The sequence below is a fragment of the Culex quinquefasciatus genome, chromosome 2 (genome assembly GCF_015732765.1).
Source record: "Culex quinquefasciatus strain JHB chromosome 2, VPISU_Cqui_1.0_pri_paternal, whole genome shotgun sequence".
Classification (NCBI taxonomy): domain Eukaryota; kingdom Metazoa; phylum Arthropoda; class Insecta; order Diptera; family Culicidae; genus Culex; species Culex quinquefasciatus.
The window spans coordinates 100,136,495-100,163,335 of NC_051862.1; the positions used below are offsets into that span (position 1 = coordinate 100,136,495).

At 38.3% G+C, this 26,841-nt stretch overlaps 1 protein-coding gene across 2 annotated transcripts in view; it reads left to right on the top strand.

The window, feature by feature from the left end:
* Nucleotides 1-26,082, top strand: part of LOC6039950 (RNA/RNP complex-1-interacting phosphatase homolog) — a 48,430-nt gene extending 22,348 nt beyond the window's left edge. Inside the window, exons 1-6 of one of the 2 annotated variants that reach the window (XM_001849392.2) lie at nucleotides 10,832-10,854; nucleotides 24,288-24,404; nucleotides 24,462-24,541; nucleotides 25,286-25,332; nucleotides 25,388-25,495; nucleotides 25,563-26,082. In XM_001849392.2, coding sequence (XP_001849444.2) covers nucleotides 24,360-24,404; nucleotides 24,462-24,541; nucleotides 25,286-25,332; nucleotides 25,388-25,495; nucleotides 25,563-25,975 — 693 coding nt within the window. In that variant the 5' untranslated portion in view covers nucleotides 10,832-10,854; nucleotides 24,288-24,359 and the 3' untranslated portion in view covers nucleotides 25,976-26,082. Of the gene's footprint in view, nucleotides 1-10,831; nucleotides 10,855-24,287; nucleotides 24,405-24,461; nucleotides 24,542-25,285; nucleotides 25,333-25,387; nucleotides 25,496-25,562 lie in introns of those variants that run through there. The other variant, XM_038257307.1, reaches the window with a different exon arrangement.
* Nucleotides 26,083-26,841: the final 759 nt, after the last annotated feature.

Consider the following 26,841-nt stretch of genomic DNA (forward strand, 5'->3'; position numbering starts at 1 on the left):
TACAAATCCGGAATTACGTTGTCGGACAATCCGCCGGCATCCGAACCGGTCCACTTATGTGGCATCGGGAAGGGCATGAAATTTCCGATCTTTTGATACCCATACATCTAGGTTTTCTATAAAACCCACGTTTTTAAATACCTGGGCAAAAAGTAAGTTTGATCCACGAGAACAAAAATTACGAAAGTCCATACATTTTTGGCAGACTGCTCAAACGAAACCACAACAACGTATTTGCCTAGATATTTAAAAACGTGGGTTTTATAGAAAACCAAGATGTATAGGTATCAGAAGATCGGAAATTTTATGCCCTTTCCGAAGCCACATAGGTTGACTTGTGAACAGTGGACCGGTTCGGATGCCGGCGGATTTTCCAACGACGTAATTCCGGGTTGGTACGAAATTTCAACGAAAAATCTATTCTATCGCTACAAAGACCCCCAAAACGGTGTTATACCCCCTCCTGAATGTTTATTTAGCAATTCTATTGTAATTAGGGTGCCCAGAAAAAATGACCCAATGCTCCACACACACATTTGGGTAATTTTAAGCATCTGTGTAAATTCTGAGCGAAATTGGATGAGATTAACCCATTGATACTCGAGCCTAAAGTTGGTGAAAAAATTGTTTTTCATACAAAAATGACTTTTATGAATCGCTAATAACTTTTCAGGATCGAGTTTCACAGCTTTGGGATGCTCTACAAAGTTATAGAGCATTAAATTTTCAATAAGAATCTCACTTTTGAGAATATTTGGATGGAAGTAGCGCACCGTGCAGACCCAACCGTAAGAAACTTGGATTTTCCATAATTTTTTTTCGATTTTTTCCATACAAACTTCATCTCCGAGTATCAATGGGTAAATGATGACCGATTTTGTTCATATTTGGCCCAGAGTCCTAAAATAGGTCAAGGAACAATATTTAAAGAGTAATTCTACTCACTGGGAATACTGACCGGTAGGGGATGGGTTTCGACTAGCGGCGTGCTGGGTTTCCAATCCAGAGGTCGTGAGTTCGATTCTCGTACCGGGATGATGAAGGATTTTTTTTTAAATTTAGCTTGTGGACCGAGGTTTTGAATGAAAGTTCCATATTTTGGGCACCCTAATGGTAATATGTATATTGACATTTAGTTAAATTGAAAGTTTGCAAAATTAAGTTTAGATAAGTTTTATGTAGAATTTCCAATCCAAATTATTTTTTTAATCAGTCAATTATGCCTATTTGGAGTTGGGAGACTAGATTTATGGTGATTTGTCAACAAATAACTTTATTTATGTTAATTTTTCGAAAGGTGTACAAACTTTTTTTGCACCTTTTTGATTTCTGTAATAGTATTTGTTATATAACTTTTTATGGAAATCATCTTTTTATGAGCTTTTTAAATTATGAAAAATTAACCTCGCGATCCTTCTTGACAGAAAAGTTCCTACTTGACAGCTCGTTCCAAGGGGACCATAGTTAATCCATCGAAAAAATGTTGTCTCGTCAAAAAAAAAAAAAAAATTGCATAGGGACGTGGCGTTACATCGTGCTGCCATCTGGTTTTTATAAGTGCAAGAGTGGAAAAGTGCTGAGTCATCGTCTAAAAATAGACGGCGTCCTATCTCGCCCAGCAAAATGAAGTCGATAAGTAGTCGGTTTCGATGAGAAAAAGTGGAAAACGTGGTCTAAAAATAGCGACGCCATCCCCCTATTAAGAGCGAGTCCACGAACAGGGCATACCCCTTTGTATGGGACGTCGTTTGGACCTCACCAATCTGCCTGAAATTTTCAGGGATTTTTTTTTTCATAAAATTATTTTTATTAGGTCCTTTTCGGTGCTGGGACCTGGTTAGGACCGAGTCGGCTTTTGTAATTACATTTGACTTAATAATTACAGAGGATTTTGTGTGTAAATGTTAGTGGGAGGGGAGCCGATTACCCGCGGCCTACTCGGGGTTAGTAGGGAAGGGATTGATGTTAAAGACAAGGCGTGGGAAGGGAAGGGGGATTGTGTAGGGGTCTTGGTTGGCTCTGCTGGCCTTTGCTTTTGTCCTCAGCCGCAACTCGGTGTCCAGCTGCTGGGGCGTTCTTGCTTTGCTTCCGGTGCAAACCAGAAACGACGGCTTTGTGCGAAGGCGAGTTATACTAACTGAAGGAAAACTAACTGAAGAAAAACTAAATGGATATTTTGGAATCTAAGATTTTCAAGGATTGTTTGTACATATAAAACTAGCATCTGGCCAAAATATGAACACTCTAGGTCAACGGAAAGTGGGGCAAATCGGGACACAAAGTTTGAAGGTTTAAAAACGTCAAAAATCGTAAAAAGTCTGTAACTTGGGCAAAATTCAATTTAATTTCAAAATTCAAAATGCATCTGAAAGGAAAAAATGCAACAAAATGCAGGGTAGAGCATCCCAATTGGTGGAATCTGAAGGGAGTTATTGGCATTTTAGTGAAAAAATAGCACAATTTTCAAACTCAAATAAAAAACTGTTCCATCCAGATATTAACTCGTTCGACCTGCAGCTTGTATGGGACATCTGGGACTACCATCTGAGACTGAGAACGCTTTGGGTAAGGCAGTTTAAAACATTAAATAGACACTTTTACTTTTAGTGAATTTTTTGGTTGTAAATTTTTGCTCCGGGGACCCCTTAGATCCCATTTTCTGATGATAATTTTATCATATTCGTGTTCCTGAGACAATTTCACAATAGAAACATGCATAAAAATGTTTATTTTCATCCATTTTAACCCTTTAAAAAATGAAAGTTAAAAAAATCTTCGATTCACATTTATTGAAATTCAAGTTCGTTTCCAAGGATACTAGATGACAGCAGAAAAAAAGCAGCATCTCAATTTTTTATTTGAGTTTGAAAATTGTGCTATTTTTTCACTAAAATGCCAATAACTCCCTTCAGATTCCACCAATTGTGATGCTTCTCCCAGCATTTTGTTACATTTTTTAAGTCCTTTCAGATGCATTTTGAATTTTGAAATTAAATGGAATTTTGCCCAAGTTACAGACTTTTTACGATTTTTGACGTTTTTAAACCTTCAAACTTTGTGTCCCGATTTGCCCCACTTTCCGTTGACCTAGAGCAGGGATGGAATAATCGCAAAAAAATCAATTTCGCTTGCGAACTTTCTTCACCCGCGAAAAAGAGAGGAGGCAAATCACGCAAAAGAAAATCGCTCCCGAAATTCTCCAAGAAAATCAATCTGCTGATTTTTTTTTGTGAATTTCCTTATCAGCACCACTTAATAATATTTATTTCACTTTGTTTACACACATTGCCCATCTACAAAATGTGACAGGTCATTTTTCGACGTGTGACGTTACAATTGCAAGTATAGTAGTGAAAAGGATATTCCACCGAATAATCAAGATGATGATTTTTTTTAGATTCTTTTTACCGATCTTTCGTGCGCGAGAGAGGAGAGCCATGCTCCTTTCGGATTTTTTCTCTTGATGAACGTCCAGAGATTTTCTTTTGATGATGATTATTCCATCGCTGACCTAGAGTGTTCATATTTTGGCCAGATGCTAGTTTTATATGTACAAACAATCCCTGAAAATTTCAGGCAGATTGGTGAGGTCGATGCGAGATGGGTATGCTTTGCTCGTGGACTCGCTCTTAAAATGAAAAAAAGTGATCAGAAATGGGTTTTAATCGTATTTTTTGCCGTTGTACATAAAAATTGACTTAGGGCTTTAGTACCCAATTATTCGCTCTACAGCATTGCCTTGGCGTTCTCGATTGCGAGATTCCTACTCGAAACTAGGTGTTCTAAGGCTTGATTGTTGCGGCAATTGCAAACCTCTTTTTACACCTAAGCTTCCATCCACCCCGGGATTCGAACTGACGACCTTTGGATTGTGAGTCCAACTGCCTCCCAGCGACTCCACCGAGACAGGACCCAGGGAGACGACTCCTACACCTGTATTGAGCTAACGACCAACATTTACTTCCCCGTCCGACGGAAGGCGTGGTCAGACAAATCTCGTCTCGAAAAATGCCACCGACCGGGACCGTCTGGGATCGAACCCAAGCCGACTGGGTGAGAGGCAACCACGCTTACCCCTACACCACAATCCCCGACCTTTAACTTTAGTCTACTAAAATAAAGTGTAAATCAGGTCAAGAATTTGAATAAAATATAAAGGCTAGACAATTATTTCTAAAAGAAGCAGAATTCATTAACAATATTTACTTGAATTCGTTCAATGCTTCTGTAAGTTATTCGAGTAAACAATAGAACTTCACCTAAATCGGTGGGCTCGCCCCAAGATGGGTTAAACTGCTCTTAAACTATTTCGGTTCCGTTTTTACTTTGACGTCTCACGGGCGGTCTATGCATCTAAGTGATGTGTTGCGTGCAATCATTGAGAGAGAAAAATAATAATTATATAAGACCGCACCGAAACTGCAGCACGTCGTCGTATCTGTGCACATCTCTTTTTTTTCTTCTCTCCCGCGCACAATAAAGACAACTTTACGCGCGAGGCTTTGTTCTGCCCACGTGAACATTACTCGCCTTGAATTGAAGAAGAAGTACAGAAAAAAAGTTAACAATAAACCCATAGGGATCACTCGAAAGCTGAATATTCATAGATCGTCGTCGTACTAGGTCTCACGAAAAAAGTGAAACCCTTCTTTGCCACGCGGAGAGGTACCAAAATGTGAGTATTTATCGGAACTCGACGACCCGACTTGACTCGACGTGCAAGTTGTCCAATTTTTATGTTGCCCAAGGGAACCGTTCAAGTGGAAGCTGAAATTTTCTCACACTTCAACATCACTTCCAAATAATTATACACTCAATAAATCCACACTTCTTTGAGCCCGTTGGACCGTAAGCAAACGCAAACGCTTTTTCCATGCCTTCCAATCCTGGTCGGTCCTCATAAAACCCTCTGGAAACTCGAACGCCATCCGGAGGACCCGGATCCAGGGTGCCAAAGTGGTGTGGCTTAGGAAAAAAGAAGGTTCTTGCAAAATAAATACAATCGAAACGCCCTATTTTGTATGAAAACAAATAAATAAATAATGACTTTTGTTTCTTCGATTTTCTTCATCGGCCTGGCCGGGCAGCCAGCAGTGGTAAAGGAGAGTTTATTTCGGAATTCTTTGCTTTTTTTTCTTGGCGCGCACACTTTGCCACTCCAAAACGACAAAACGAGCCCAACCAGGACCGAGCGAGATCACCAGGCCAGCCCGAGGAGAAGGTGCCATCGGGAATTGATTCTCGGTACGACACACGGGCAAAGATTTTCTTTTCGCAGTAGGAATTCTCCCAGGATGTACCGTGACAGGGCGGTGCTTTGTAAATTTTATGTTTTGTGGCATTTAAAATTAATCCAAGTGAAATCTATAAATTTGTCAATGGTTATAAATTAAGCTAAATTTCTCAGTTTTGAACACTACAGTCCAGATTCGATTATCCGAAGTTTGATTAATCACGAACAAAAAAACATTTTTTTTCGCATAGTTTAATGTTCTTACTTTTAACATCAAATTCGAGTTCTGCGACACTATTTTACTCAAATTTTAATGGTTGTCTGTTAATTTACAAAATTCATTTTTTAAATATTTCATCACCGCCATTTTGGCCGCCATGTTAGATTTAAAATTCTAAATCACTCTAGCGTAGTTAAGGAGTTCATAGTCAAGTTCGACAACCAAAAATAATACATCAATAAAAAATTTGTGATTAGATTATCCGAAGTGAAATTTTCTCAAAGCCTTCGGATAATCGAGCCTGAACTGTATTACAATGACATTCTGTAAATTAAGGAGATTTCCTGTCAAAATGTAAAATCTTCAAGATCCAGGGGAAAATGAATAAATTATATATAGAAGGCCTCAAAAATAAAGGCCGAAACGTCGGTGAAGTAGAGAAAAAATCTGTTTTTCTTTTTCGAAAAGACTGCTCGCCAAAACCAGAAAGATAATATATAAAATCGAAGTTATTCCCCGGCTACCCATTTGTCACTCTCTTGATATATTTAATAGTAAACTCAAAAGAAAATCATCCCTTCCTTAAAACAAATATCAAAAATAAGTTGAGGATTCATAAATTTTGTTATGTCGGGGGTAGAGTAGTATTCAACAAAACACTTAATGTGTATTTTTTTATCAACTTAGGGGAAGGTGGGGCAAGGCGACCATATGTGGCAAGAGGAACAATCGCTCGTACGACCGTAAATCTTATAATATTTGGATAGTACAAAATTAGGCTTAGGGTTTGTTTTAAGGCTCATTTTATCAAAATGCTATTTTTCCTAGATCAGTAGTATCCCTACCAATGACTTGCACCTATTATAATGTATGATTGAACTTTTGGTTATTTTTGTTGAGCGCTTTAAAAAAAATGTTCTGGTGGGGCAAGTGTATTATATGGATTTTTTGTATGGAAAAAAATATGAATTGCTGCAACAACATATTTCATTGGGAAATAAATACATAAAAGTACGTAAAAACTGATAAACAATTGTTTAAAAAAATGTCTATACAAAATATAATGATATTATGAAAATTTCCACGACACGATAAAATATTATTATTTAATCTAAAAATGAAAGAAACGTTTCAAATACATTCTTATCTGATGTATCTAAGTAATAACAGTTCAATTGTTAGCAAATTAACATGTTGTTTCATGCATTGTTCCTCTTGCACCAACGGGTTGTTCGTCTTGCCCCACTAGTTGAGACAAAACGTACAAGAAATCAATTTGTTTAAAATCAATATTTGACATTAAAAAACAGGATTTTTTTAAAACTTGTTGTATCAAAATCTTAGTCAAGACCTGAAATAAGATGATTATAAAAAAATCCGACAGATTTTTTAACGTATTTGATGGGTTATAACGAGCATTTCCTTAGCTTGTTACACTTGCCCCACTTTCCCCTATTAATAATGTCATACTTTTTGTAAGTTTGTTCTACAAGTGTATTTTTTGGGGTTTACCACCAAACTTTTTTTTACCACTTTGTTTTGGGAAACTTGACAAAATTGTTCTGTTCTACGGATTCAGAAATAAAACTCAAAGCTAATCAATTTTAATGAGACAAAACTGCATATTGTGTTGTTGTTTTGTTAATGGCAACTTGCTATGATATTTGAAAATATATATACAAATTTAAATTACACAGTAAAAAATTGTGTAAATTTGGAAGGTTGAATTTTACCTCTTTTATGATATAAATTAGACTAAAAAAGCGACATTACAACAGAAAAGTGGTAAAATTACACATTTTTAGAGGTAAAATTACACATGTTTTCTGATATAAAAGAGCCCTTCCCAGATGTAATATTACCATGATTTTGTTCTGGGTACTTCACAATATTTTTTCTGAAAAAGTATTTTTAATTTTCAATATATAGTAACTACACTGGCCAACAAAAATCGATCTCAGGGATGCCCCCAGATTCGATTCCTTAGACAAAAATAAGTAGGGTAGGGTAGTTATCAATGAGACACTTTTGGTTTTCAACTTTCAACGATTTTTCTAATTTTTTCATCAGCATGTTTAAATGAGCTTTTTGTTACATTTTCTTTTTTTTAATGTGTTCTAACATTGACCAAAATATGAGATCGATCCGACATCTACAGCCAGGGTTATTCAACTGTCTCATTGTAGACGCACTTGGCAGGAACAATGAGACAGCTGGGGAACAACGAGACACTCTATGAAAATCATTACTTTTCAAGTAAAACATCATGTTTTTGTATTGTTCCATAGCAGGTGACTTGGCTTGAACATTTTAGAGCAATTTTGCCAACATGAAAGTTTAATTAACAAAAGTTATACTAAAAAGTATAAAATTTTTGTAAAATCCAAATATTTATTCCAAATAACTTTGTATTTTTGGTTAAATGAGGTTAAAACTCTATAAATATGCTAAAAATCACTTTCAATTCATGTTTTGAAAGACTTCCATAGATTTTGAAAAGTTTAATGAAGAAAAATCGAAGTGTCTCATTGTTACCCATGGGCTGAAATGAGTGGGGAACAATGAGACAGCCCTGGATTCTGGGTATATTCTAAATTTTGGCCAAACCTAATGAAAGGATATTGTAGCCCAACTCAATCCCTATGGAACGTTGAAAGAAATTTGAGGAAATGTTAGTTTTGGTGTAAATGGCAGCCTACGAGCGAAAAAGTATTTTTTGTCTATAATTTACTTTTACACCCCAGAAACAAACATTTATGAAAAACTTTTCAAGGAAGCGTCCATAACCAAAGCCACTATTATGGCAGATGTGTATCTAGTAGACACACCTTTCCCCCAAATATGAGCCTGACTGATTGAAACTACGACTTATGAGAGCCATTTTATCATTGTTCCCTGTGTCTCATTGATGACTACTCTACCCTAACTGTGAAAATGTTGAGAAAAATCGATTATGGGTCGCTGTTAACGGTTTACGGTTGATGTTAAAAAAATCTTTTCATACAACAACGTCTTCTTCAAATCGCTTATAACTCATCAGGGTTGACTCGGATCGTTTTGCGGTCTTGCACAAAGTTGTTTATCATAAAATATGAATATCACACTTGGCAATGATCCGACACATTTAACGCCACGAAACGAATTTAGTTAGTTAGTTAGTTTTTCCCCAGACATTTTTTCGATTTTTCCCATACAAACTTCAACGAAAAAAATCGACGACAGCGATTTGGCTCAAAATTGGCACAGCTACTTTTTTATACCTAAAGAATCGACCCAGATTTTCCAAAATTTTCAATTTTTCTTGTCATCCTACTGTGCATGCTCAATTCAATGGGAAGCGTGAATTTTGTGGTCCACAGAAACTGTGCCCTTTGAATTATTCAAAAATGCGAAAACCAATTTTTCACCATAGGATATTTTGTCACTGAACCCGAATTAAAGAAATATTTTTAATGATTCGATTATCCGAAGTTCCTTTAAAACTTTCTGATTATCGAACTTTGGATATTCGAGCTTGAACAGTCAAGGCTAGTTGAATTGAGGAATCCGGCTTCGTGACCAAAATATTTGGTTCGGGAGAGTCGATTTCTAGAGATTTTTTTAAAGGGTCATATAAACATATGAAAGACAATAGCTTATTGAACCTTTGAAAAAACTCTAGATTTAGTCTATAGATTGATCAAAATCCAGAGATTTTGTGCCATGACTATTTCCTTGATCGAAAAACCTTACTCTGTACCTGAAATTCGCACTTGGCGTTTTCGCATTGTTTTGTACGTTCTTTCAGTTCAACCCATTCAATCATTTTGTGGGTTCCAATTTCCTTGAACTACAAAATTCGTATGAAATAGGGAAAAAATAAACTCTGATATTAGTGATTAACTATTAGTGATAAACTAGGTATTAGGTTTTCAGTTATATTATGAGTTTTGATTATTTTTACACTAACTTGGTAGTAATGATGTTGGATTAACATCCAAAATGTAGCAGTTTTGATTCTCAGATTTGTGATTTTTTTCTTTTATTTCTGTCAAATCATTCGCCTTGAAGTTGGAGTCGCCGCAATGCAACGGTGCAACTCTTTTCGGTTTACATTGATTATACATCGGTACTCTCACGCCGCCCGTTTCGGGATGATGTTTATTTATGTGTCTGATGTCTGCAAGCGACACTATGCGTTTGCCAAAGGTTAGCAATAACTCGTGATTGGCGGAACGTTCGCCGTTGCCGCCGCCAACAACGATCGATGATGTTCACTCACAATTAGCTGCTCTATGCCGCTGGAAAGGTGGAAGAGAGCACCACTTTTTAGGCAAAACATTCTAGGTGCATCCACAGCACAATGAACGTCGCAAAGTCGTGCGGCTTTTTTTTTTATTCCGCGGCATTATTGTTTAGCGCAAACTTTTGTCTTTTGCACACATTCAATTATAATGATCTTAATTTCGTTCCATTCCTAGTTATGAGCGGGATAATCATAATGCCGCATAATAGTGCCCATTAAAATTAAATGCCACGTGGCTCTACCATCCATTGAGGGCAGACTGTGACTGTGGTGATAGCGAAATCTCGGTTTAAGGGGTTACATACATGTATACCGGCAAAAAAAAGTCAGAGGTTAGTATGAGCGCACATTTAAACTTTTTTGAATTCTTTGTTCAGGGCATTTTAACATTTTCACCTACTAACAAAACAAATTTGAAGATATTTCGTTGCATCATTACCGAGATATAGCAATTTCAAGTTAGCAGTTTAAAAAAACGGGTGCCACGTATTTCAACACTGTCTTGACCAAATCGGCTCAAAATTTTGGTGATAACTCGTTAAACCGATTCCGTGTGCATGACGAAGCCCGATTTTCAAAAAGTTTATTTTAAAAAAGATAAAAATATTTTTGTGTTTTTCATATAAAAAAATCGTTAGTTTTTTTTATTTTTGTATTTTTTTTAAAAGCAAATTTTAAAAATTGGGCTTCGTCATGCACCCGGAATCGGTTTAACGAGTCTTCACCTCAAATTTCAGCCAATTTGGTCCATCCCATCTCGAGATATCCCGGCACCGTAAATCAACTCGGGGTTTAGAGAAAAACGCCAACAAAGTTTGACAGTCCGCTTTGCGCATGGCAAAATTTTGAGCTTGAATCGTCTCTTACTGAGTTCAATCATGAAATATCTTAGTGAAACTTTCAGGACTGATTAATAATCTTTTGAGTGGATTTAACAAATATTCTGTAATATAAAATTTTGTGATTTTCTACATGTATGTAACCCCTCAAAGTGCTCGCTTAGGGTGGGGAGATGATTTTTATAGCGCCAGATTGATTGAAGCACTATTTGTTGTGCTGCAGCAACGGAGTGCATCCCGGATCGTGACATTTTCGTGAGCAAATCGAAGGACAAAGGTGAATTTTTATTCCCTCATTTTCCACTTTTTCAACACAGAGCAAGGTTAAAGATCCCCCGCGGATAGGGATCAGCGATAATTGTGACGTTTACCCACTTTGAATTTTAAGCAGCAATTGGGGTGGGATGCTTGTTTCTCATGATAATTTTGCCATTTCAGTATAGTGGTGCGGTTGTTTCTAATCCGTAATTACTTGAAGTTTCATAAAAAATGCAGGATTTTTTGTGTGAACCTTTTAAGAAACTGGATGACAATAAAAAATACAACAGACGACTGAGAGATTAACTCTACAAAATTTTACTGGAAAAATAGCGAGAGAATAATTTTAATTGCGTTGCGTTGTGAAATAATTGAACGCGCACTAACAGAACGACAAATTGTCGTAAGTTGTTTTTTCTAAACAAGCTCGAATCTCTTCCTTGTTGTTTGTACATACATTCAAATCACAATGCAGAAATATCCTATCCTAAACAATGAGTTAAATTCTGAATGGGTATGGATGTTGGCCACACTTTTTCACCACATTGTAACCGTCCGGTGTAAATTTATCACCCTCTTTTTCGGGGGTTGCTGCCCGCCCGCTCTCAATGATAGACTTCCAATGCACATCATCAGTGGTGTTGATTTATCGCCTTGCCCGTATTCCAGAGGCCAGCCGGCGGGCCAGAACTTTCTCCTTCGGCGCACCGCATTTTCTCGCAGACAATTAAACGCTCCTAAATTCCGCCAAATTGTTTGCTTGAAAATAGGGGCTGTATTGTTGTAAAATTTATTGAATTTTCCAAACGCACGACAACTGTTTGCCGTTCTGCTAGTTTTGGGAAATATCTTACGAAAACAGCAATTTCCAGAAAAAAGGGAGTGCGGAAACGGTCCACGTTTTCGGCACCTGAAGATGAGATTGCTGTGGAGGGCTTTGAGGTCATCTCGATGCATTCATAAAGGCAACAACAAAAAAAAGTGAAGCGGAATCCGCCTTAGAACCTGTAAATCATTCCCAGTCCAGCGCCACTTGGGGAGGACCATTAGACGGGAATCGATGTGTAGGAAGGACCGCAAAATATTTTGGTAGATAAAAAAAAAAAATCACAGGTATTGGAAACCTCGTACGAGCGCGGAGACGTCGATAAATTTTCTACATGGCGCCAAAGCACTATGGGCTTACGGAGGGGTCATTTTTGTCACATGATGTTTTTAAGATTCAAAACTTGTTAGTTCGAATCCTGAACCAGGATGATGTACTCAAAAGTTTTATCATTGAATGATTTTACCAAAATTTAGAAAGTGGGAGGCAGTGACTTTGGAACAAAAACGATATGGCTCTAAATATAATTTAAACAATTTACGAGGTTGTGTTGCTGGTTATTTTCTAAGTTTTTCTTTCAATTAAATTATTAAAGAATTTCGAATTGATCCTTACAGTGAGGTGCAGACCAATTATCACCTGTAGCACCAACGGGGTCTAAACTTACGCGAAGCACCAAGAGGGTCAAAAAAGTTGGAAATGCAACTTCATCCGGCTGTATCTCGGCGAAAACTCAACCGATTTGGATTATTCTTGTTGCATTCGATCCGGAAGGATGTCAAACATCACCCACAACAAGGTAGATCCAATACAGACCCGTCTACCCCAAGTTACGATGATAAGGCATTTCCAACTTTTTTTCCAAGGGTTGAACTTGGAATTTGTACTTCCAACTTTTTTGATCCCGTTGGAGCTACAAAGTGTTATGCTAAGCTATGCGACGAGTTTGTTTATTCTTTTGAAAAGCCACAAAAATATATCTTCTAGAGAGCCACAAATGGGTGATTTTACGAACAATAATCAGATTAATCAGATTGAAATCACGTAGAAATTTGTTCAATTTCAAAAAGGTTTTTTTTTTTTTAAATGACAACGTACAGTCTAGATTCGATTATCCGAAGCCTCGATTGTTCAAAGTTTCGTATACCGAAGTTGGATTATCCGAAGGTTTGTATAGGATATGAGCTACCGAACTGCATTGGAGCAGTTCTCTACGGAATCGGTCTTTTTTCTTTAATTTTATTTTTTGTTTTTTTTTTTTTTTTTTAATCCGGCTGAAACTTTTTTGATGCCTTCGGTATGCCCAAAGAAGCCATTTTGCATCAACTTTTTGAAAATAGTCGCAGTTTTTCATTTTTTAAAATTAGTGCCCATGTTTGCACACCTTTGAAAAACATATTTTTGAAAGGTGAGAAAATTCTCTATATTTTGCATTTTTGAACTTTGTTGATACGATACGTTGTTGCTGAGATATTGCCACGCAAAGGTTAAAAAACAAGAAAATTGATGTTTTCTAAGTCTCACCCAAACAACCCCCCATTTTCTATTGTCGATATCTCAGCAACTAATGGCCCGATTTACAATGTTAAATTCGTGAAATTTTTCGATCTTTTCGAAAAAAAATATTAAAAATAAATAAAATCAAGAGTAACATTTTAAAAGCGCGTAATATTGAATGTTTGGACCGTTTTAAAAGGGCGTTATATTGAATGTTTGGACGTTTTAAAATGTAAGTCTTGATTTCAAATTTAAATATTTTTTTTCGAAAAGATCGGAAAATTTCACTAATGTTTCATATTTTAACATTGTAAATCGGACCATTAGTTGCTGAGATACTTAGAAAACATCAATTTTCCTGTTTTTTAACCTTTGCATGGCAATATCTCAGCAACTAAGGGTCGTATCAACAAAGTTCAATAAAGCAAAATATAGAGAATTTTCTCAGCTTTTCAAAATATTTTTTTCAAAGGTGGGCAAACATGGACACTAATTTTAAAAAATTAAAAACTGCGACTATTTTCAAAGAAGTTACCTAAAAATGGCTATAACTTGAAAACGGTGCAATTTATCAAAAATTCAAAAAAGTTGAAAAAATTTTGCGACCAATATTTTGATTTTTTGAAAAAATCTGTATTGATTCAAAAAATCATAACTCGGTCAAAGATTTTTGCCCATTCTGGAAATTTCTGAAAAGTTGGCATTTAATGTTCTCTAAAACATATCAAAAATTAAAAAAAATAAAAAAAGTGTTTTTTGCAAATCAAGTTGTAGTGACAAAAAGTGAAATTAAATCTCACCAATTTTTTTTTACCGTTTATCATTTTTTTCAGTGTAGTCCATATCCATACCTACAACTTTGCCGAAGACACCAAATCGATATTTTTTTTTTTGAATTTTCACATATCATTTTTGTATGGACAGCTGCCAAATTTGTATGGAAAATTATATGAACGAACTAATGATGCAAAATGGCTTCTTTGGGCATACCGAAGGCACCAAAAAAGTTTCAGCCGAATTAAAAAATACAAAAAAATCCAATGACAGAAATCTCAGAGAATTACTCATTGGCAATATGGCGTCGTTTGTTTACCAACATGAAATTGATTGTAGACTAACCGAAAAAATACTTTTTTGAAAAAGTTGCTGTGTCCGTTGTGTACTAATTTTAAAATCTTGCACAGTAAACAAAATTTAGTCAAATTCTAGAACAGAAAAAAATATTTTTTTTTCAATTTAAACCGCCTTTATCGCGATTCTAAGCAAGATTATGCAACAAACCATCATGCCTTTAGTTAACCTTTAGTTTTCAAACCGGTTTGTAGTATGTTGTGTTTAATTTTTGAAATTCAGTATTTGTTAAGATAAGTTGCAAAATTCCTAACTTCAGCCATGTGCAACAATTTCCACTTCACACGTGCGGGAAACCGATAATGGAGTAATTCATGCCTTCCAGACTGTCAAAATTCCAAAATGTCATTGCCAATCTTCGGTTCACTGCTATTGTTCGTGTTTGAAGTTTCGGGCCGAGACTCACGAACAAAAAAATATGCAACAATATTGCAGTCAAATTTGATTAGTCAATTCGACGGTAACATTTCAAATGGCATCATGTACATTTTGACACTTTCTGGGTTATTGCATATTCTGAAAGTACTCCTAATAAGCTACCTTTCCACCAAAAATGAGCAAAAGTTACTTCAGTAAAGTCTGTTTAATCATGATTTTAAATAAAGTAACATAAACAAAATCTCTGCCATCAGCAGTCCCTGTTTATATAGCCCTGTCAACCTGTCAAACAAAAGGCTACATAAACCTCGTGACGAGAAAAAAAGCAACATGAAAAAAGCGCCATGTACATTCGGCGAAGAAAAACGAATCATAACAAAGCGCCCCCCTCAGTGACAGCAGGGTGATATCGACGTTGGTGATTTCAAAAGGACTTATGTTTGTTTTTCTCAAATAAAATTACGGAAATAATGTTTTATTGAATTTGGATGATCAAGTATCAATAAAAGCAACGTTTTTCATCGTTTGTTATCATTAGAACATCTTTTTTTGCTTTTATATTAAAATGGGAATTGAAAATGGATGCTCAACATTCAAATGCGTTTTTCTCAAAACGCATGGTTTGTACATGATGCTTTTTGAAATGTTGGCGTCGAATTGTCTGCAAAATAAATAAAAATGTTAACATATTTTTTTTTCATCACTGCAATTTTGGCTGCCATCCTGGGTTTTAAATTCTAAATCTTTTTAACCGTAGTTTTGGAGTCATATTTAAGCTCGACCATAGAAAAGACAACGCAACACATATTCTTTTCTTGATTCGATTATCCGAAGTGAAATTTTGTCTAGGCCTTCGGATAATCGAGTCTGGACTGTATCATGAAATTAAACTTGTTAGGTTGTTTTTTTTTACGTTTTGCGAACTGATTTTATCCTTGTTGGTTCGTTCTTCAAAGATGATTAAAACATAGTTTCTTTTTAAAAGCATAGCTCAAGTTTTTTTTGACATTTTTTTACATCGATAGGTCTATAGTGCAAAGGACAGCGTTATAGCGACATTTGATATATTCATACCGAGATATATGTAGGAGTTGCGAAGAAAGTTTAGCTTCTATCGCCCGTTAAGGAATTAGCTGATATTTGCTGGAATGTGGCCAACTCTCAGTGAGAAATACCAAAAATAAAAAAAAAGTTTCTCAAGGAAGGTGTACTGGCAGACGGACGCTACATTTGCAATGTTATTTAACTGACCTAGATCTCGAAATAGCTATCCAAAAATAGCAGTAAATTGAGGTATGGTGCCATTCACCTGACTCGTATTGGGTTGGGAGCCTAGTAATCCGTGTGGTCCGATTGTGCTGTGTTACGCAATTACGGGTTCAACGAACACCGTCTCAAGAGGGCCAAGAATCCTTCTGGAGTGGGGGCTAAATTGTTTGCTCTCTAAACGTTGACTTTTGCAGCCTGCCTTCCAGCGTGCAGTTGGCACGCACCGCATTGTTCACACTTTTGAGATTTTTTTTTCCCTTGTCAAAATAGAGCAGCTGATGGTTTCAGATGCCGTCCAGTTTCGACCCCGGCGCTATTGTTCTAATGAATTGAATTTCAGAGAAATTGCCCACATGAAAATGAAATTCATGGAAAGGAGAGAAAGCAAAAGTGGGAGAGGAAAAAGGCTCGTCGCTGGGGCGGTCCTCCTGATGGCAAAGAGGCTTGAGGGTTTTGAATGGACAATTTCGAAGGACTCCGACCTTGCGACCTGCAATTCTCGCTCATTTGTGCCAATTAGCATTGAACAATTTCTTGTAGGATACATTGTTGACTACATCGGGCATACACGTTTAAAATATTACAAAAATATTTGTTTGGTGGTTTCCGAAGAAAAATACCTAAAACTATTGATGATTATTGCCTTTTGGTTCAGAACAATGCTTCACAAATACTGCATTTTTTTATAAAATAAAATGTTTTAGGAGACCAAAAGGCAAGTTTTCAGCTATAAACTAGTTCGGACAAATTTATTCTCACAGAGATGTACGTTTTTGAACACCATGAGAGGTAAAATAAGAAACCTTTAAAAAACAGTTCTAATGCCGCAGTGGTCGAGAGTTTAGGAGGCATTAGACTATGACAAAAAAAATCGCACTTTTTCGTGTTTGACAGTTTGCCAAACTCGCAAACAAAGCAAAATGTTCTGTCAAACTGCCAAAAAGTGCGAGTTTGTTTGTTTGTCATAGTCTAATATCTCCTTTAGAATCTCTTCTTAGAAGCAAAAATTTGTCTCGAATTATGAGAACACATTCTTTTTAACTTAAAATAAATAAATATAGCTACTGCAAATTAGTCAGTATCGACGTCCCATTGGATGTCAGAGCGTTGTTTTTGACGTTTGTTGTCAGTGCTTCTGTAAAATTTGGTAGAAGATTTATCCGCTCCAGACTGGGTGTAGTGTGGAGTAAGATTAACATCGGTCGTTCCAAATCAAAATGTATATTCACACATTGCCAAGCTACTCGCTCCAGAGAAGTCTGAAAAGTGACAAAACACATGTCAATACCAAATGATGGTGCTAAAAACCATTCTTGATGGGCGCCTGTGTCAAAGGTGCTCGGCTACCGTTGGTGTACCTTAAGTGTCCTCTCTGCACGCCGCCAGGGGAAGGCGAAAATATGAAAAGCCCAAAACCTTACACAACGTCAGGAATCCATCGCTATATCGCAACTCTATCGCGCCCTGGACTTCTTCGTTTTACCCTCAACTGCGACGGCTGCGTTCGGTCGTTCGTTGTGTTGTGCGCGCTTTTGATGGTCACTTTTTACACCAGAAGAGTCGGAGATCGATGAGTGCGCCGAGGATCAATTTTTATTTATTCGTTTGGCGCTGCCGTGTTGTTCCGCGCGCGGCTTCCAGGCCCGGGCCAGTCCCGGTGGCCGGTGGTGTGGTTTGTATGTGATATGCATATATTCCTTAGGGTTACTAGTTGAACTCGGTCCGTTTTCCTTTTCTCAAAGAAGTTCTGCGAATATTTATTGTACGTTTGGTCAGCTATTTTCTGTAGTTTTAGCTAGGATGTGTAAAACTAACTTAAAGCTAATACTTTCCCGAACTTGAACAAATTTCCCAGACTTTTCTCCTGATGGTCACCGTAACATACCTGCCTCCTCGAGTCAGTTAGTCGTCCGTCGGTGGCGGTCTGGCGGTTCGATCGATCGCGCGGAGGCTGTTGATGTTTACCCGGGCCATCACACACACATACACACACACAAGTTTGTTCGCTCGCTGGATATAACGTGGCGGCGTAGGTAGAGGAACAACACAACACATCAGTCTCGAAGGCAAAAAAAAAGAGAGACCCAAGCCAGTCAACGTTGGTGGTCTATTTTCAATTATTTGGTCAAAGATAATAATTATTTATAATAATATATAATAAATTATATATTTATTAACCATTTTTAATTACTATATTGCAGTGAGCCCTTTCGAGAGGGGGCCACTGTGGCTGACGGTTTCACCTGAATGAACCTGTTTGTGGCTGCCCTTAATGTTATCAGACGTGCAGCGCATACTGGTGATTAGAAGATGTACGAGGTGATTGGAATTTCCATGAATTACGATGGTCCCAGGCAGCGAATATCGCATGTTTGCATTCCAAAGGCATTCAATCAAAACACGCTGCTCCGGGACCTTGGAAATGCTTCTTTCTGAATTCATATGATCGAACGGTATGAAAAACTTCACCAAATTGTAAGCTTTTTAATATTCGCTAATTCTGAAAGATTGTATTCAAAACAAAATTGAATTCTATAACTTTATTTATCACCAATTCAATATTTAAAACTTCGAAACTTTTTCCATCGCTAATTTGTTTTTTTACAGAGATTGAAAAATAAAATAGCTCAAACCAACTGCAAGTAACGGTTATCATGTAGAAATGTTAACCAAATAAATCATGCTTAAAAACATATTTTCAATAAAATATGATCAATTCCTATATACATCCAAATAACAAATTCAATCAAGATCTTTCAAAAAAACTTTCTGTAATTTTCGATTAGAATTGAGGACACCTCGATTGATTCTTGCGGTAAGCTTTCTTGTATCCTTTTTTCTCGCTCGCCCCCGCCTCTAGAATTTATTTTTTTCTTCAAACTTTATATGATCTCAGATTGATGATACTGGGTTATTTATACCATCTTTCGAGCGTGCGCGCGCGGCAAATCCTTGGAACCATCATAATTGTTTTTTTTTCTCTCTCTGAAGCTCGCGCTCGTTTGGTTGGAATATAATTTTATCAGAGCGTAAAGAACAAACTTTTAAGGCGCACATTTATTCCCATATGGGATGGCTGTCTGTGCTGCTAACTCACTCCCATAACATGTAGCTTTTTTCCCTGCTCACATCCTTCCATTTCTTGCAGCGACTGCCGCCAACAGGAATTCTACCGAAAAAAAAACAACAACAAAAAACACACATGAAAAGTGCACTTTTCCGATAATAATAAATCGTGCAAACCTATATTGCCAAAACGCACACGTATATTTGTCATGTTTGGGATAGATAGTTTTTGTTGATAACCAGAACTCGACATGTTTCCCAAAATAAACACACAAAATTGGTACACACCCGCCAAGTGGCGTCGGTGCGCGCCGAATGCCTGAGATGGTTATTATTGGTATCATGTTGACTGCAACAACAGAAACTCGGTCGATTCGATGGTGTTTTGTGTATATAAAAGGGGCTCGGATTTGAAACATTATATTCATATATCCAATTTTGTAAGGCAGATTGTTTCAATTTCAATTTCAATTCGGTTTTATTGGTGAATAATCAAGATACAATGAGTTATTTTGAAGTGCATAACAGAGTTTTGGAGTTCCTTACAGCTGTGTGTTGCATCATAATCCATTTAGGAACAATTATTTCTTTAACTAAGGCACTAGCAAGAGTAAGAAAAAACTATAAAAAAAACTTACAGAAATTGCAAAGGAAAGGGGATAGAGGAAGAGAAAGCTTAATACTAGATCACAGAAAATTTATCCTTTGTAGATGTGTTTGATCATCAGTTCCCCAAGGGCCAGGAATTGTTCTGCCTTGTTCCGGCAGCTCCGAAACCGCGTCATCATCTCCCCGCGAGCAAAGAACTCCGGCAGGGTGAAGAGATCTTCCCGGTGACTTCTTGCTGGGCCGTACTGCCGCTACCGGCAGCGACCACGCTGGCGAACGAACGCCCCCAACCAGGAGGGAACGCTGAGTTTTCCGCTGGAACCGTACGCTGTCCAGCTGCAGGAACGGCTGCGCTCGTACTTCGCTGAGGAGGGTGGGACGCTTTCTTCTTCCTCTTTCCTGCTCCTCGAGGTAGGCCTTGCGCGCGACGCATCCGCGGTAATTGCCGGTATGGTTGCCGTCACAGTTCGCGCACTTTATGCGCGGCTTGGTTTGTTCTGCCTTGTCCCCCAAGTCCGCCTTTCGTGGCAGTGCGCACGCCTCCGAGAGGTGTGACTCACCGCACTTCACGCAGCGGGGCCGGAGGTTGCAGTTCCGCGAGCCGTGGCCGAATTTCTGGCAACGGTGGCATTGCGCTACGTCCGTCGGGTTCTTGGTGTAAAACCGCCAGTTTACCCAAAAACCGTCCAACGTTTTAGTCCGCCGCAGGTCTTGGATCTTGACGGTGCCGCGGTCGAAGTACAACAGGTACAGTGTGTGTACCTGTTACCGTTGTCTTGCGCGAGAGCACTTTAATCTCCCGCGGTTTTATTCCGGCGTCCGAAAGGTGACCCTTCAGGTCGGAGATCGGACGGTCTTGATAACCCTGCAAGACAACCTTAACAGGGGGCTTCTCGGGGTTGAATGTGTAGAAGTTGAAGTTGCTACGCTTCAATTCTTCAAACACCAGGTCGAAATTCTTTTGGTCAGTGTGATCACTTGCACTGCCGACTTACCGATTTTCAGACAATATCCGAGGCCTTCCAGCAACTCGTCAACATCGTCCGCTAACGTGTCCAAAACAAAAATTGGAGGTGGTCTACGTTCCGCTGGAGAGTTGTTCTTTTTTGACGTCGGCACTTTTTTCCGTGCACGACCATCATCGTCGTCGTCGTCGTCGGTAGTGCTGCTACCGTCAGTGTTGTTGTTGTTTTCATCGTCGCTCAGCATCTGGAACTCGTTCCTGATGGGGATGTTGGCGGATGTTGATGTGCCACTGGTCGTGGCACCGGAAGTACCGGAACGGGTTCGCACTGGTGATCTTGGGACATATCCAGGATGTAGTAACTTTTGTCGATGCCTTCAGCGCTGACGCTCCCCTGCGCGATGGCGGCCGACACGGCGTTGGTTTGTTTACCTTTTTGCACACGGCCGGTAGACGAACTTCGCGGGTTTTTCGAGGCCGCACTCGAACTGCCACGGCCACGGCCGGCCTTTGGCATGCTGGAGAAGCAAACTCGCGGGTAACCACAATCAATTACGGCGAAAAAAATCGAAAAAACGATGGAGCACTGAGCACTAGCTGCATGCTCTCGTGCGTACACGGAGGGAGCTGGCAGATTGTTTCAAACAGGACTTTGTAGTTATATATTTTTTTGTGGCGTAACCTTCTACAACCCAACCCTCAGGCCTAAATTTAAAAACAGCCAAGGGGGACATTAATTTAAAGTAAATATTTCTTTGTTGCAGTTTAAAACACTTTTTGAAAGCTTTTATTCAAAAACAATTGCTGATATGACGATGACACCGACCAACCACTTTTTGCACGAACTAAAAAATAAAATTACAATTTAAACATATATTTGATATTATGGTTTAACCGGTTTTACCTTCAAAATCAACATTTTTTAAAACTTATGTTGGATTTCGATAAGAAAAAATATTTCGCTCATTTGTTGTACACCAAAATGAGCGAAAAATCCAATATTTGTTTGCTTATTCTATGAAAAAACTGAAATTTAGAAAAGTGGTTTGAACTTGTTTTTGCAAGATAGTCTTTCAAAATTCAATAAAAATTGTTCGGCTTCTCTAAAAAAAAAAAAAAAATCCCAAGTTTGTTTCCCATACCATCGTAGCTCGGAGGGCTCGGCGACGGGTTATTTATGGAAGTCCTCCCCATAGCATCGTAGCTCGGGAGACATCGCAAAGCAAATACCTTATTATCCTACTAACAAACAAAAAATCATGTGATGTTTGAAGGAGACGCTGTGGATTCAACGGTCTCAAGCGGAGTCTGCAACTTCAACTATCGGACTAACATTCCTCCCTTTTGTTGAACTGCAGGCTTCTTAGGAGGGCGCCGGTATTGACTAATAAAGTCGGGGTCTTCAAGGGTAAAACAGTGAACGGATGGTTAGCTCCCACTGATCATTTTTGATGCATTGTTTAACTTCAGCTGATCTGTCAATAACGGAGTAGCAGCTCATTGGCAGTCAACCATGCTTATGCTCATGGAATACACATTATTACAAATTATAAAAAGAATCTTTTGCTCCTCCTCCTTGAACTGAACGAATTGGTTGAAATTTGAGTTCTTGCCAGCCATTTCTTCGCGTGACGGGACAACGAAAGGAGCAGATTTATGAAAAAACTCCTCTCCCATTCAATGGCTTGCAGACCACATTTGGTTAATATTTTTGGCTTTTGAAATAAGAAAATGCATTTAAAGCACATTGCAATTATTGAATCATAATAAAAAATGAAATCTTTCATATAAAAAATCACATCGAAAATTGTAAAAAGTGACATTTTAGCTTCGCTAAGAATCGGTCATTATGTTTTTCCACCAACTAGCTGCAAATCATGCACGCTTAAAGATTGATGTTCACTACTTTAATGCAAAAATAGTTTCCCGTCTTTTGCAACCAGTTAATCCAGAGCACCACTATTTGTTGTCTTCAAAATTAAATTTGTCTTCAACCATGCTTTTTTTTCAACCTGAGTTAGTTTAAATAGGCTGTTAGCTTATAACCATTCAAATTTAATCAAATTTAGTCCATTCATTTACGAGTAATGGTGAAAAACGAAAAAAAAAATCTCAATTTTGCTCAGGGCGGGAAGGGGTTTAGATTAATGCAGAGAATCATGAGAAATAATCGATTTTGTTCTTTAAGCCGGCAGAAAGGTATACGATTTTACGGCAAGTAGCCTTAAGTGGCGCCGCCTACATTCGAAACACAGTCGCGCTGCAAACACTCAATAATCTACACAGTAAATAAAATCATGGCAATGTTACAACAATTATTGAATGCTCACACAGCGCCTGCCATGATCGTCATTACGATGCAACCGTTAGTGAACGCACACAAAGTTGAAACGAACATAACCCGATCTCGGTACTCAAGCTGCCGCCTGGTACACAAGCACTTGCTGTATCTTTCTTGCTCGTGCAGTGCTGCATGGCGACAGCAATCGTTTGAATGCAGCCTTGGGAAAGGTGATCGGAATTTCGGTACAATGTCAAACGAACGTGCCTGCGCGTATTTTTTTTTCTAGTGAGAGTCAAATAACTGTCGAATGTCTAGCGAATGTGTCGCTTAGTCAACGTTCACTAACAATGTTTTATCGTCACAAGCTTTTGTTAAATATAACGAAATGTCGAAAGTAGTCGCTCATATTCAGTCACCCACTGATCGTCCGAGAAATTGGATATGATGGCGAAAATTGGCGCATATTTAATGGGTTATGTTTTTGTGAGATTTGTGACACCTGGTTTTATTAGTTTTTTGAAATTAAGAGCTTGCGTGGCCGTGAGGTTACGGGTTTCGCCTTGTAAGCGGAAGGTGATGGGTTCGATTCCAGTCTGGCTCGGCAAAGTCAGATCCCTTAAAAGAGTAAATATGCTCACTGGGAATACTGACCGGTAGGGGATGGGTTTCGACTAGCGGCGTGCTGGGTGTCCAATCCAGAGGTCGTGAGTTCGATTATCGTACCGGGATGATGAAGATTCTAAGTTTAACATCTAATTCAAAATGTTCAAGGGGACTGATCGGAATTCACATTAAATTCGAAAATTAATTTGTTAAGTTCTCAAAACTTGTACTCAATTTTAAAATTTCAATTCGACATAACCGATATTTTCAATTCAAAATATCGTTTTTGTATATTTTCATTGTATAATTTTATCTAATTAATATTTTTTTATACATCAACAGCAGCGATGGAATAATCATCATCAAAAGAAAATCATTGGACGTTCATCAAGAGAAAAAATCTGAAGGGAGCATGGCTCTTCTCTCTCGCGCACGAAAGATCGGTAAAAGGAATCTAAAAAAATCATTATCTTGATTATTCGGCGGAATATCTTTTTCACTACTACACTTGCAAGTGTAACGTCACACGTCGAAATTTGACCTGTCACGTTTTGTAGATGGGCAATGTGTGTAAACAAAGTGAAATAAATATTTTTAAGTTGTGTCGACAAGAAAATTCACAAAAATCATCAGCAGATTGATTTTCTTGGAGAAGTTCGGGAGCGATTTTCTTTTGCGTGTTTTGCCTCCTCTCTCTTTCGCGGGTGAAGAAAGTTCGCAAGCGAAATTGATTTTTTTGCGATTATTCCATCCCTGATCAACAGTTTGTTATATTTATAAACCGCTCTAATCACACATTATGTTTCTTCATCAACTAAATAACAGGCATTCTTCAAAGGCCGCTCACCAGAAAGCTTCACTCCGGCGGATGTTCGCTCCCAGCTTCCGAATCTGGGAATGATGATTGATTTGACCTACACGACGAAATATTACAGTCCAGTCGTAAGTGTGTTGAGTATGTCAAGATATATTAAATTCTAACCATTCTTATTTCTTTAGGAATTCAACAATTACAATATTCAGCACAAAAAGCTCTTAACAAAGGGTCATGAAATACCGCAACGATCGCTGGTAGACAAGTGAGTACCTAGTATCCAATTTTAGAGACCCCTTTAGTATTTGACTCCTCAGGCTTCGAATTGGGTTCGAACGCGTTCGAAATATAAATTATAGGTGGTGAAACCGCACGCGGAGTTTACGCATGCAAGCTGTTGCAATGATATATGTCTCGCAGTGCAGCGAAATGTGTGCATTTGTCGCTCAGCGGAAATAAATCAATCGTGTCTAGAGATCGCGCAGAATTAGCAATGTAGGTTAGTGACTTGATACGCTTTGGCTTAGCTTAAAAAGCTAAGTTATTGCGGCTAAGACTCAATTTCCAATGTTTATAATTTATTCACTTTTGTGATCGATTCTCACAGAACGAGAAGATGTCTCCGAGTCGACAAAATTGTTTTATTTAAATTTATTCAAAATCACTATTTACTCTGCACCGACATTATTGTGCACATCCTTATAGGAGGTATTGCACGACATGCGCGATAAATTGTATTATGCAGCATCCGCGCCGCGTGCAGGTTAGAGTAATAAACCATTCGATCCGATCGAATCGATCGGTCATAGTTCCATCGCGCGTGTGCGCTTCTCGATGCAATTCTTTATTTTCACTCGGATAAGCATCGAAAAGCGTGCCGGATAAATGGAAAAAGGGAAATCAATTTTGTATGGTAAATTGAAATAATTTACACGTACAAAGTATGTAAATGTTTGGATTTTTTACAGCATTTAATTAGTTAGTATCTAATAATTTTATTCTGTTCCAGATTCATTGAAATCGTCAATCAATTCCTCAGTGATGAACAGAACAAGGGTAATAAATGTTAAAAAAAAAATTTTGTTATAAATAATAAAACAATTATTTCTAGACAAGCAGATTGGAGTTCACTGCACACATGGGCTAAATCGAACTGGTTATTTCGTGTGTGCCTACATGATTTTGGAGCAAGGCCGCAATCCTCGTGATACCATCAATGGTTCGTATTAAAATAATCGAAATCCAATGCATCAAACTTATTATTATTCTTTCCTGGTGTCAAACAGTGTTCAACAAGGCGAGATTCCACAAGATGGAGCGTGCCAACTACTTGAACTCGCTCATGACACTAAATTCCGCTGAACGTGCTCCAAGTGACGAGCGGCGTCGTTCCTTCGAGGGTCGCGCTCCTCGCGATTCGTACCAGCGAAACGACGACAGAAGTTACCATCAAAGCAGCAGAAACGGGCGATACAGCTACGCGGAAGGATCCGGCAACTGGAGGAGAGACAGTTCGCCCAGAAAGTTTGAGCGGTCCAGCTCGAGAGAGCACCGAGAGATTTACCGTCGACGGGATTATGACGGGAATGGGGGTGACAATGGACATGCTGCCAATGGCAACAGTGAGCGGCCCATGCAGTATGAGGCAAGAGGTCAGCGCAGCAATCAGTACAGGTGGAGTAGAGAGGAACACCACTAGGGTGGCAATGAACCGCGTGCGAACAACTACAAAATTGATATGAGTGCAAACGATTTACCTGTGGCCGTTTATTATAATTTTCTAATAAAATAAACTGTTAACACAGATATGGATTTAAATTTCTTAATCCGAAATCCCAAACATCCATCCGAGTCATATGCCCGAACTACATGAAGGGGGCGAGTTGAAATGTAAGATCCACCGAGCTATCACTTTACGTTTGTCGAAACGAACAAAAAAAAAATTTTGGGCTGTAACATGTTCGAGATCGGACGCGACTCGATTGAATCGCGTAAGGGATTGTGGTAAGGCAACGATATCGCTGAGCTTTGTTTCAACATCGAGCTGGTGTTCCGCAGCACCGGAGTTGGAGAGAATCACCCCAGAATCAAGTTAATTTTTAACGCCACCGGAGACAGATTATAACCAGAGGATTTTCCGTGCAGTAAGTGAAAAGTAAGTCTTACCATTTTTAAAAAAACGGCGCACCTGCTACTTTAAACAGTTAGAAAAAAATAAAATAAAAAACACGGCTAGCGCGCCCGAGTGCTTCTAGCACATGCAGCGAATAAAGCTAATTTAGGTAATCTCAAATACTTAAAACTTTAAAATTCAATATCTCTGGAACAAAACAGCAATGATGATTCTTATGTAAAATTATGATCTAATTACACTGAAACCCCGTTGCATAGTGGGAAAAATGGGCAGAAATTACCGCAACAAAATCCGGATCTTCCGGAGGCCTGTACTCCGGCCACCGGTCCGTGCAGTGCGATTTTCATCGGATTATTGTTCCTGGTGCATAAACGAAGCTATTGGTGTATAGCAATCGATGGTTTGCGTGAAACCATGTTGCGGTAATTTGT